Source organism: Solenopsis invicta, chromosome 16 (assembly GCF_016802725.1).
Source record: "Solenopsis invicta isolate M01_SB chromosome 16, UNIL_Sinv_3.0, whole genome shotgun sequence".
NCBI classification, from domain to species: domain Eukaryota; kingdom Metazoa; phylum Arthropoda; class Insecta; order Hymenoptera; family Formicidae; genus Solenopsis; species Solenopsis invicta.
In genome coordinates this window covers 7,225,001-7,238,510 of record NC_052679.1, presented here as the reverse complement: position 1 = coordinate 7,238,510, position 13,510 = coordinate 7,225,001, and the positions used below count along the sequence as shown (strand labels likewise).

Genomic DNA, 13,510 nt, shown 5'->3' with positions numbered 1-13,510 from the left:
GCGATGTTTCCTTGGTATCCTGTTTCTCTTGGTTTCTCTCGACAAACCGAAGGCCTTCTAAAATCAACCGTCGAGGACGGCAAAACGCAAATTTATTAAGTGAATACGCATCTATTCCGATGCAATGCTACGCCGCATACGTTTTAGAACTTTTAAAACATAATTTAAGCGACTGCAAGAAAGTCTATTTTTGCGTGATTACTTTTCATCCAAAAGATATTCTCCATATTGAATATTTTGTAGATATTTGTTAAATTCAAATATCATATAATTTTCGTTTAGGAATATTTAGTATACGCACTGAGAAAAAAAATTTGACTAAATTTTTCAACTCGATTAAATTTCTTTAGTTCAAATATTTATGTATTTAAATGAAATGTGTAAATGCTTAAATTCAAGTTAAAGTATTTTATGTATTTAAGTCAACTACATAAATACTAAAACCGAAAAAATTTAATCGAGTTGAAAAATTTAATCAAATTAACAACTTTTTGTTCTCAGTACAGGTTGGTCCATTTGTGCATCTTAACCCTTAATAAAGTTTTGCAATACACGGTTAATTAAAAAATCAAGTTTTATAAGCTTAGGATTAAGTAAATCGAAGATTACTCGCGTATTTACACATAATCTTTAATTTATTTAACCACGGGTTTATAAAAGAGTGTGTTAAGTTATAATTAATCTAATCTTTTAATTATTCATATATCATGAAAACGGGCCTAAGGTACCATCATGGGTATTTCGTGTCCGACCGATTTCTATCCATGAAAGTTTCTCGAAATTTCAAAGATAACTGAATGAAACTATATTTTATTCTTTTCCAAAATAAAGTATAGATATTTGTTCTAGAAACTTGAAGGTATGTTCAAAAACTTTTCGAGATTTTTTTGAACTGCTTTAAATAGATGAAAAGGTGGTCGGAATCGAGAGATCCGCGGTGGCATTTACGGACGAAATATCTTGTTCCCAGCAAACACCACGTTACATGTAACGTAAATGTTATTTGTAATTTTCCACTCAACAATGTAACTGTTATATAACACACTCGTGTGATTACGGAAATGATGACGGAAATTACAACTAACATTTACGTTACATGTAACGTTGTGTTTGGTGGGTTATTTTGAAAAATAGAAAAAAAAATTGAAACTGTAAGATTTTGTGATTTCGAGGAGCACGTAACGTAATGAATTTTAAAGGCGACTCGTGGTTTCTTTAAAGGAATCTCGCGGTCGTTTGCGCTCGCCGAAAACGGCGCTAGATTCATGTCCTTACGAAAGTTCCCCTCGAGCTCGATTGGAAAATAGGTCACTGGGTGCCGAAATCGATAGACGATCCGACGTACACGCTGCGTGGTAACTGCATTATCGACAATTCTGCGAAGGAAATCCTGACCTTCGCCCGGACGGATGGCGCGACATATCTTGGCCGGAAAAGATTAAAGGCACGATGAGCACATATCGGAGTTGTATACATATAACAATGCGCAAATAAACACGCGACAATATTTTGTCATTATCTTCTGTAAGTAAAATTTCGTCAATTAATTGTATCGAAAGGATGGGCATTTTGTCGAATATTTTTTTTTTTCTCTTTAATAACACAATAAATTTCTCTGCATTATAAGCTTCGAACACTCGTCATGTAATAGCATATTTTCATTTTTAATACTCGTCCATTCGCGTGCGGACTACGGAAGTATCCAGTTTGTCTCTACATGTGTGTACATATCTACTTTGTTCGTTGTTCTACGGACATAGTTACTTTGTCTTTCCGTAAAGCTATCTGTATTGGCTATCTGTACGAATGTATTTGTTCTGTCTGCATCTGTGTATCTACTCACTGAGGTAACCGTTCGTGAAATCGAATTTATGTTGCTACTTGTTGGGCACAAGATTCGATTATGTAAAAAATGACTTTCCCAATTATTTAACATAACCCGGCGCATAGTATCGGAATATTTATTAATTAAATTTTATATTTCGTTGATTAGGCTTCTCCGACTTGAAATTTAAGAAAGGTACTCGCGAAAAACATTTTAAGAAAAGATGTGCCGATTACTTTTGCAACTCTTGCCGATCGAGCAAATCTCTAATAAGTCGCTCGAAAACGATAGCATCTACTTAATCGTAAAAGCGAATGTAGGACATATTTATTTCACATCTTGGTATTTCAAATCTGCTCGTTTATCCTTTAAACATACGGAGAGATGCGACCGAGCGTCTAGCTATGCATAAATAGAACTACTTAAGCGTGAAATCGAATTTACATTCGTATGCATCGTTTATATGTACGTTGCACTCATTAACATACGAATTTAATTTAAGATAATGTAACGTACGTGCTTTTTTTTACATGTAAAACGCTATGAAAATTATATACTAAACCGAACAGAGCTGCAGTCAGTAATATACTTCTCCAATTTAATTTTACAGATAGTATCCTTCGGATATCGCGCAAGATATTCGCATATTTGCCGATCGCAAGTGGGCGACGCCGCGCTGGCATCAAAACTTATTCCGGAAGTCTAATTAATGCCGGTGTTTCCTGCTAACGGTTTTCCCTCTTACACGTGAACTGGTAAACGCGCTCGGCATCCGCATTTCCGCGTCTATTCTTCGAGTCAATGGCGACTAGAACACCCACGCGACAGACAGCTCTCGCTCGGTTTCGTGGCCGAATTTGCGTCATGGCTTATTTTGTTGATCAATAAGGACCGCCGTTCGATGCGTGTCGCATCTCGTAGTGGTCCAATTCCGCATTTGGCTAATACCCATTATGACTCAGAATATATAGTATATATAGTATATATATAGGTCACGATCAGTTGCGTGTGTGTGACGTGTCAACGCATCAATCATATTTTTAAGCAAAGACTATACGCACACGTGCAGGCATGATAGCAATTTCATTATAAATGTTGATAAACAGAGACGAAAAAATCAAGGGAGATGAATTTCTTTTTTTTTCTTTTTTTTTCTTTTTTTTATTAAAGATGCGATCTCTCATACCCCAGGATTTGCCATGTCATTCGGAAGCAGAAGCCAACCTTTGACGGTAATTCGCCCACGTGTACGTGTACTTATTCGCCCTTGGATTTTATATTGAACTATTATTAGTTATCTGTAAGTGTTCAATGGGGTGAACGATGAATGATTATAAAATCTATAATACATAGCTCGAACTGTCTGTGATCTGCGAGAGACAAGTTTGACTTTTGCATCAACGTACAAATTTTTATGCTACTCTTTAAATTCGAATTAGTTTATTATTCACTGAAAGACAGTAAAACAGTCTGCTTTCAGTGATGTGTATATATGCACTGTTTTTCAGTATCAATACACTAATTTTGTCAATTAGAGTATCCCCTTCTTAATCAGAATCACTGAAAAATAGTGAATAGTTACCGATGATACAGTTATAAGCACTGCAACACTGAGAGAAAAAAGTTGTAGTGGTGGCAACTACAAGGAGACAATCATACAAAGTTTGTCAATAGAATTATAATATATAGGTAAGCGAACTATATTATAGTTATTGCAACTAAGTTAATAGTTAAGAGAACTAATAAAAAATAGTTGCAATATACTACAATATATAATATAGTAATTACAATAATTTTTTATTAATTCTCTTAATCATTAACTTAGTTGTAATAACTATAATACAGTTTACTTAACTGATATTATAATTCTGTTAATAAAATTTGTATGGTTGTCTCCTTATAACTGCCATCACTAGAGATTTTTCTCTCAGTGAAATCGGTAAGATTTCACCAATTCAGATTTAGAGAGTACGTTATTCGCACGAATAATATAATTTTTGTTGATATATTTTTATATGAAAATACTTTAAGATAATTGAGAGGACATGGGAAAGAAAAGATTGTCGAAAGAAAAATGCGTTTGAAATTCCGTCCTTATCGGGCTTAATGCATGGCACGCATTAAGTTTGTAAGAACCAGACCTCGGTGAAGTTATAGTCGGACTATCGATATTGGCCGATATTAATAGACGATGGAAATACAGTCGGGACTAAATTTATTTGTATCAATAACATCCACCGAAAGCCTGTACCTCTTAGAGCTCTCTGCGAACGTTGTGGCAATTTGATATCGCGGTTTCTTATGGACACTCGTTATTTGCAAGCTAGCTCTACTATTTTTCTATCGCTTTGCACAGTTTGCCCTCACAAGCTCTAGCTATAGCTATACAGTGAGGAAAGTCTATCCAATCAATTTTATATCAATTTTATATTAGTTTGCTAAGTTTGCTAGAGAAAAACTGAAATTATTAGAGAATCCATCTTCTGTTTCGGGAGTTCGGTACAACTAAATTGACTTATGAGCGATTTACTTGCCAAACTCGCGATTCGCGTCGCGATTCGCGTCGCGATGTCACTTCCGATTGATCGTCAATGCAAACGTACCTCACCTTTGCTCTCGCCTTTTTCCTCTTCTTTGGATTTCTGCGGGGTAACTGGTGGATGTACTTGATTGCCTTTGATGCACAAGTGCGGAAAGAATATCGAGCTAGCGACGCAAGAGGCGCCCCGTGGGTCGCCCCCTAAAGGGTAGAAGTAGCGTTCGGGATGCGGGGATGGATGATCGTTAGTGGGGGGGCGATTGTGTCGCGGTAGTGGAAGCCACCAGGGTGGACTTAGAAGGACAGCGTGGCACGCGCTTTCAGCGAACTAGAGGCGGCTATCGCTGTTGGCCGACTATCTTCTTGCCACCTTCCACGAGTCGCGATAGTTATCGGGCGTGCGTTCGCGAGAAGGGCTGGCTCAGCTGACGCTGCGCGATTAACCCGTTTTCTTCCTAGCTTCACTCATGTTCGTCTTATCGGAAATGATTTCGAATACAGTTGGCGTAATGTCCAAGTCTCGGATTAACGTGCACGATGATGTTAAGTGAACAAAATGAAACGATGAGAATATTATGTGCGTAAGGTACAAAGAGTAAATACCTAGCATTATTCGAAATTAGCCTTTTAGTAATTAGCAATTGCTTTAGGCAACGCCGTGATACACACGTCAGAGAAGACAGATAATTCAGACGAAAATGGGTTAATCTGTACGAAATGAAACAATCGCGCTTAGATTATTTTTTTCAACTAAGTGTCCAAGTAAGTGTCAATGCTGGGCTCGTTCAGCGTTCGTAATCACGGGTGCGTTTGATGGAAAGGTCTCGTGAAATTGCTCTTCGATGGTGTATAATTCAAATCGAATAAAACGTTCGTGCAAGTGGATTGCTTTGAAAGCGTGCACCGTGCATCATTTTGGCCCCTATGATTGTGATCGTGAATTGCCTCTGGTAAAGGATTTCAGCTTATTGGATAACCATTTCGAGAACGGACGATGCTACACTTGTGATTACATTACAAGAAAATTACTGTAGTTTGTTAAACCGAATTAATAAATTGTCAAAGTCACCGGCGTCCGCCAGAAATTTTAACGCGAGATTCAGATTGCAAATTAGAAATAATTATGAATAGAATAAAATAATATTTCTACCTTGCCTGAAGTATTATTTCTCCAGGTAGCTATCTTGGGCGACGCGCGTTTATCGTGCGTGAAACGGGCACGTTATCGCTTAGGCGGCTTTCATTGCGATACTGGATACGGTTGTCGACCGGTTAATAGGCATTTTGCGCGCTAATTAGAACGGCGACGGCAAGATCCGCGGAATGAATGCGATTTAATACGAGATTTATTGGTTGATAAATCGTATCGCGCGGTCACGCGACTTTGCAGTTCTTAAATTCGGGCGGCCTCACGTTTTCGTTATCGGATACGATCCTGTAAGCGGACGTGCTCGAAGTGTAACGGGAATACGGTCTATAGCTTGTTGACCGCAACACCGATATCTTGTATAATATACACCGCATCCGCAATTCTGCGCGATCTTTGGCGTTTAATCTCCAGGGTGCTTTTGTGTTAAAACAAGTTTGTTATTTATTTTTATTTTTATTTTTTTTTTGTACAGAAAATTCTCTTGTGTTCGTGGTTTGCAGTTGCTTACCGCAAAGGCAAAACTTCCGCGCCGTTAATTATTTATTAACTTTCAATGGCCAGTCGATAGCGAAGTTGGTCATTGATGGACGCGCAAATTACAATGAGGACGTAATCGCAAGCTGGTTGGAACGGAAAAGAAAAGAAAGCGGCCGTTATTCATGTTGCAAATTAGTTCAAACGCGCGTAAAGAGATTGTAACGCGCATTGTTCGGTTCATCGTCGCGCGTGAGTTAGCGTAGCGTCGCGTAATTTACCGTAGAATCATGATGAGATACGGTTAATTTTCGTTTTATTGAAAATTCTCCTAATTAATTTTTTTTAGCTTATGTACACTGAGCAAAAAAAGTTGTTAATTTGACTAAAATTTTTAACGTGATTAAATTTTGTTCAGTTCAACTATTTATGCATTGAATTCAATTACATAAAATACTTTGAACTTTGATTTAAGCATTTATATATTTAATTTAAATACATAAATACTTTAATTGAAGAAATTTAATTAAGTTGAAAATTTTAGTCAAGTTAACAACTTTTTTTCTCAGCTTATAGGAGTGTTGCATGCTTTTCTTAAAGACACTGATAATTTTTGATTCATAAGTAATTAATTTCTTTCTCTGCATATTAAAAAAAAGAAGGTATTGCAAATAACGAGACGATGTTCTCTGCATATTGTATAATTAACTACACAGAAAAAAAATAGTGTCAAATCAACAATCATTATTTCACATATAAGCAAGAATACAAAATCTTTTTGAAAGAATTTATAACACAGACATAATTTACTCACATGAAGAAAATTTTCCTCTTCATGTAAGCAAATGATGTCTGTTTAAGATTATAAATTCTTCCAAGAAGATATTTTATATTCTTGCTTATATATATAAAACAAATATTATTAATTTGATACTAATTTTTTTTCTGTATGCATATTATTCTCTTTGACACGTGTGCACCAAGTATTTTGTTTAAATTAATTGAAAATGCATTCAAACATATTTGCTTTCACTTGAAAAAAAAAAAAAAATCAAATTGATCCTCACACTTTCTTTACGTCTTTACAAGAAAATTATTGACGTCAAATTAAATTCTCCTTGAAACGATTGAACTTTTGTCTGAAACATATTTCGATTTCGCCAACAATTTGGAAAGTATTCAGGCACGTCGATTTAAATGGAATCTATGATTAAAAATCTCTCTCTCTTTTTTTATTAAAGCAAAGAATATCTTTCCTTCGGCGTTTACCCTTTGTTTTCTGAGCATTCGAATTCTTCAGAGCATGCGGAGATTAACAGAATGCTCCTGTTCGCCGCTTCTATTCGTTGTGTGTAATGTACTTTGCAATTCAGTGATACAAATCGACTAATTGCATCTTGTGCTCGAACGCTTTATACGCGCCAATTTTACGCGATAAACATACGTATCTACGCAATACATATCTGCGCATCTGCTCGTTCAAATCCTTCCGAGTCAACTTTTTTTTTTTCAACGGTCTGATTTATACTGGCCATGATCTTTTCATTTCTACTCGTAATCGCAGTAAGCTGATATCGTAATATTTTCATTAAGAAAGTAACCAGCGATCAAAGTTGAAGTTCGGGCGGAAAGTACATACGTGGAGCGCTTTATAACTGGACACACGTGTTTTTCTCGAATTAGAGAAAAGTTAGAGAAGCCTTGTTCCTTTGTCGTGCCGAGGTAACCGATTGCAATTTCGCCGTCAATCAGTCGCGACATCGGCATCGCGGCTCTACAATTTCCGCGAGCACAAGCGCGCTGACGGTGAAAACGTGTCACGGCCGATCGAACCACGTGTATATGGACGCACAATGGCATAACTTACGTGCCGTTGTACCTACGATCAAAGTTGATTTAATCGTAAGTGTCCGACTCTCATTAACGCACCGATAATCGATTTTCCGCCGGTTGTATTCCGAGCCTGTTTGCACAGTTATATAACTGCAATTTTTATTTTTTATTTAAATTTTATTTAACTCCGTTGATTTTATTATTAATATGCCGAGATATTAAAATATAGGCGCATTTTATTGTTTTCACGAGTTTACATGAATTATTTTATCCATTCGCTACAATCGAAATTGTTTTTCGGTACCCGCGATCAAAGATATTTTATTTAAACGATAAAAAAATTGCCATGTTTTTAAACGATATGGTAAAATTTTGTTTTTCCCCATACTTGTAAACCAGCACGCTTTTATAATCAACGTTGATGAAAATTCATGTTGTTGTCACAAAGAGAAGCGAGTGGCAATCGTGAAATCGTACCGAATGGTACGTCCGAATTGCGAATCCTTTCGGTTTCCTGCCGCTTTCATATTGACATTGCGTATTCATGATTGCTTTCGACAAAATGTAATAGCTCTTGATGGAAAAATTGTTAGTTTTGACCATTTCTTGTGGGCTATTGAGCTTTAAATTGAATTTTCAATTTAATCTACAATGATATTCAATGATATTCAATAATAAATTATTATAAGAGAACATGAAAAATATAATGCTTTTTTTCACATCCCTTTATAGATATCTATTTCTATGTCGCTATTACATAGCGACGATGAAACTCTATCCATTGGTCCTATAAATATCTGGAATAATATTTAACTCGCGTTTTTTTTCCAATTTTCGTTGCGCACTCCTTTACGTCTGTTTTCGCTGCTTATAGTCAAGCAGAATAGGGACTCGGGCAGAAACTTTCGATAATTAAAATAAGCAATAAAGTTTGATAAAAAGACCCGTGTAGATCGATTCAGTGCCGTTGATATATCATTACGATTTTACGTCGAAACAAATAAGCAAAAAGTGAATCAAAACAGGAATGCAATTTTGATTCACATTTTTAGACTTTTTTTAGATTCTTTAAATTTTTCGATTAATCAACGAAAGATCTATTTAAAAAAAAAATTGCTGGTGGATTCCATGAAAGGTGAAAGGAATAACGTTTTGTCTAGCCTGATTGGAGAATTCTTATAAAACTTTACTTAATAAATGCTCGATTAAAAATGCTCGAAATCGGGAGGAAGGTAGACTTGTCCGTTTACGAAAATGCGTGCATCGTTCGTCACGTCACGAGCGAGTACTCATCCATAGATATCCATCCTAAAATTAAAGACATCCATACGATCGAAGTGTTCAGTGCATGACGATGCTAGACGAGAATCGGCGCTCGTAACGGCGTCCAACAGGAAGATTATGAGTCTGATGAAGCTCTTTAGATTGCCAGCGTACGTGGAGACTAAGTTATGGCCGCGGTAGCTGGCATTTATGGCATTTCAGACGACCGACACATCAGACATCCCGATCATCGGCAACGTGACCAAACGTGAGTTTTAGGAAAGGCACAACAAGCGTTTTTTTTTTTTTTTTTTTTTTTTTTGGAGAGAGAGAGGGGAAAGAAAACGGATTTCGTGAGAGAAGAACTTTAGATATTTTGTAAAGATTACACCCCTAACAGCACACGATATCGAACAAATATTGTGATATTTTAGAAATAAACGCGCGATATCACGATATTGTACGAATGTTCGAACGATATCTAGGATATTCTAGAATATTCGTACAATATCTTGTGCTGTTAGGGACTGAGAGAACGTTTGGTAAAATCAAACACTAACGTTTGGTTGAACAGTGATCAAATGAGCTTTATCGTTATAATTACTAAACATATAGTTGCTTTGACCAAACAATTTTATTTTCGTACAACGAGTTACAAAAAGTTTTGTTAAATATAACTAATTGTCAATGCAGTGAACGTCTTCAGTGATTACAAAATAACTTTCGATCAAATTTTTATCCAATATTTCTTTTTCTTTCTTGTAATATATTTTTATCTCACCGTGATGAGTTCGTTCCATAAAGGAAAGAAGAAAAACTCTAATAAATTGATCTGTCAAGAGTGTTAGCCACGAGAGAAGAATTCAGGCGTGTTTCGGGTAATGTGGAGGAGAGAAATGGGTTTTTTTTTCAATAAATAGAGGCTTATAGGGATTGTAAGGGTTAACTTGTACGGGCGTACCCGAACGGGGAGCTATAAATATAGTCACCCCTTTGGCGCACCCTCACCTCGACTACGTCAACGTGGAACGGCGAGTACTGCGTTTAAGAATTCATCTCGCGCCGAGAAGAAAACTTCTGCCGCTGTTACACCGTACGGACGTCATTTGTGCGCTTTACCTTAAAGACCGCAACAAATATAGCCGCCGTTATAAATATATATGGAACTCATATCTCGCGCACAGTACTCGACTGGAAAATTCAGAAAACAGTATAAGAGTTACACCCGACAGGAGCCAATGTGGACATCTATCGTAATTGTAATCTGTTTTCAACATCTGAAACTTTCTCGCGTTAACATTTGCCGAGATAATGTTGAAACATTTAAGGAATGTGAAAGTTTATCGCTATTTTATTTAACATTTGACAATTTCAAACAGCGGAAGAATTATTCTCATCTAGATGCGATGTGCGATGGTTTGCAATAAAATTCTCAGCATTGCCAAAATCACCGCATGAAGGTCATGTTTCTTGTTTTCGAAAAAGGGGACGAGGATTTATTGTACTGCAGTAGTGAGTTTGGACCAATGTTACTTTTGGCGATAATTAAATCAACGCACGACGCGAACAGTAAACTCAAATGTAGCGGAAGTAGTGGGTGTCCTATTTACACGGACGTAATGTCTTGAAGATAAGTAAAACGATTTTTAACCACGCGAAAAACATAAGAGGAACTGATCGAAACATTTGACCGAAACGTAGCATATGCGGTCATTTAATAATTAATTCGTATCAACTTTATGCAGGTTGACCAGCCATATTTATACACGCACTTATGATAGCGTAACGTTCGTAATAAGTTCCTTGTAAATTTTAATAATTTTCCGACAAATGGAAAAACGACGGAAGATGGAAAATAACGGATTAATATCTTTACACACACGGGATTGCAGCAATTGTCCCATCGGTTAGATAATCGATTTCCAATATCAAATTGAACGGCCTTCGGACACACACGAGACATAAGCGTGCGACTCATTGCGATAGTATAAGTTATCGGTACAATATTGCACATTAAACCTCTAGTATTCGTATTGTGCTCTGTTTGAAAAAGAAAATTGTATACGATGATTATTTAAGTCGTTTCTAATTTTAAGCACTCGTCTTCCGAATCTGATATGTACACAGAAACAAAAATTAATGTCAAATCGACAATTCGTTGTTTCATATATAAGCAAGAGTATAAAATCTTTTTAGAAGAATTCATGATCTTAAACAGATGTAATCTGCTCACACGAAGAAAATTTTTCTCTTCATGTAAGCAAATTATGTCTGTTTACAAATATGAATTCTTCCAAGAAGATTTTATATTCTTACTTATACATGAAACAATGAATTGTTGATTTGATACTAAATTTTTTTTCTGTGTAGCGCTATCAATAAATTAAATCTTTGAATCTGGATTATGTCATCTCTTTGAAAATTTATAGCCTTCTATTTTATTCCCACGTTTTCTGATTTCTCATCTTTTATCAGTATAAAGGTATTTGAATCTTGCCTGCTTTTTTCTCCGTTTCGTACTTTATCGCGAGTGATACCATAAAATAGATGAAGCCGAGGAAGTTGATAAAGTGAATAAGAATCGACAAAGTTAGCAATAGCACTTGACACGCTGTCAAGAAACTTTTAAAATTGCCTCGGCTTTCTGCCTCCCAAGATTACGCATCACATGTGGTTGAAAAAAAAAACAGGAGGAAAAAGCTATGAAGGAACGATCGAGGTCGATTAAAAAATAGACGGCTAGGCTGCCAAATGCACATGCAACCGTGGCGAGATTTGTCATTCAGGAAGTACAAATTGCTTCACTGCTATATTTCAAACAGCAATATTTTACAATATTTTTAAGTGTACGGTGATTATTTATTTTCCGAGGAAAATAGAAAGAAATGTTGATCTTAGGGAGGGAAAATTATTTTAATTATCAGTATCTTTGAAACGTCTTGGAACGTCTCTCATTGTTTGATTTGTCTCACAATGCGCAATCTGTCATCGGAAATAGCACTTGTAATCGCATATTAATCTTCGATGCTTTTTAATAAATTTTGCAAAAGCTCAAATTGCTATAGAATAATTTTAATATTGATACTACAAAACTTCTTCAAAAATCTTTCTAGAAGAACATTTTATCCAAGATATTGGAAGCATATTGTAAAAAAATTAATATTGCAAAATTTTTAGCATATTATAAAAAAAGCAATAATTTATTTTCAGAGGAGCAATCTTCTTCTTGTAAAAGATACACTATAGCATATCATATATGAAAGGATATATTTTACGAAAAATATGCTTGGCTCGAGACGTTACCACCGTGTTTCTTAATACCGCGTTATTTTATCCCTATAAAATATATGATAATAATAACGTAAATGTAAAAATGCTCTACGCGATATCGACGGAACAATATCTTTGCTAGATATAGTAAAGTAACAGTGGTTTCGTTTTTACCGACTGTTTCAGTGTCGCCTCCGTATTTCTGGAATTTGTTAAAACAGAATTAAATTATAAAGTTTTGTTACAAAGCTTTATGCTCTTTTATAACTTATTCCTGAAATTCCGATGTGATACATTTTCGGAAATCCAAAAAAATTATATGAAATACTTAATTACATGTTCTAATGTCAAAACAAATTTCTTTTTTATAGATTGGTGATTACAATTATTGAAGCATGTAAATTCGATAAAGTGACATGTATTGTAGTCTTTACGTTTCATGTTAAAGGGTGTATCTTTTAAATAATGAGTTTTTCAAATTTTTTCAATTCAATACTTTTTCAATTTTATTATATCGGCGAAGAGTCTCTTTTAACACCTTTTTTTTAGACAATATAGTTACTGGTTCGGAATGTTTTATTGATACCGTCGTTCACAAAGTAAACACACACGATTCGCACAGTTTTCTCCCGTGTGACTGGAATATTCATCGATCCGTGCTGAAGCACAATTATTCACGTCATATTTTCCATGTCTGCGTGCACCCTCGTTTTCTATTCCTGCTTGCCTATTCTCACCATATTGTCATCCCATAACAACGTCGCGTATAACTGCATTAATTCACGAATGCATCTTCGTACACGAAACATTAAAAAGACATATATTCCTTTAGAATCAACTACTATAATTTTATTCAAGTTCTAATTTAATTGTTTGTAAGAAACACTTTAAATAATTGTGCCACTCGCAAATCTGTTTCGCATAATTTCTCTCTTATAGCAATATTTTGAAAGGTGTTTTTAGTGGAACTGCTCATACTGAGATTGTTTTTTCAATTAAACATACAAAGCACAAAGAATTTTTTTTGCATTTTGCAAAGCTCATTGGAAAATATATAACTGTTAATTATCTTGATCAATCGAGAGCATACAAAATCCTATCAACGTTGGTGGAACTATAGTCGAACTGGCCAAAGTGAATTTGTTCTAGTTTCGAT

General features: G+C 35.5%; 1 protein-coding gene across 21 annotated transcripts in view; it reads left to right on the top strand.

Moving 5' to 3' along the window:
* Positions 1-13,510, top strand: part of LOC105204888 (potassium voltage-gated channel protein Shaker) — a 114,125-nt gene that overhangs the window by 56,245 nt on the left and 44,370 nt on the right. The window contains exons 1-2 of one of the 21 annotated variants that reach the window (XM_039458928.1): positions 3,651-5,314; positions 9,160-9,352. The exons of 18 other annotated variants lie outside the window; for them this stretch is intronic. In XM_039458928.1, the coding sequence (XP_039314862.1) occupies positions 9,273-9,352 (80 nt within the window). In that variant the 5' untranslated portion in view covers positions 3,651-5,314; positions 9,160-9,272. Of the gene's footprint in view, positions 1-3,650; positions 5,315-6,834; positions 9,353-13,510 lie in introns of those variants that run through there. 2 more of the 21 variants (XM_026137303.2, XM_039458929.1) reach the window with 2 other exon arrangements.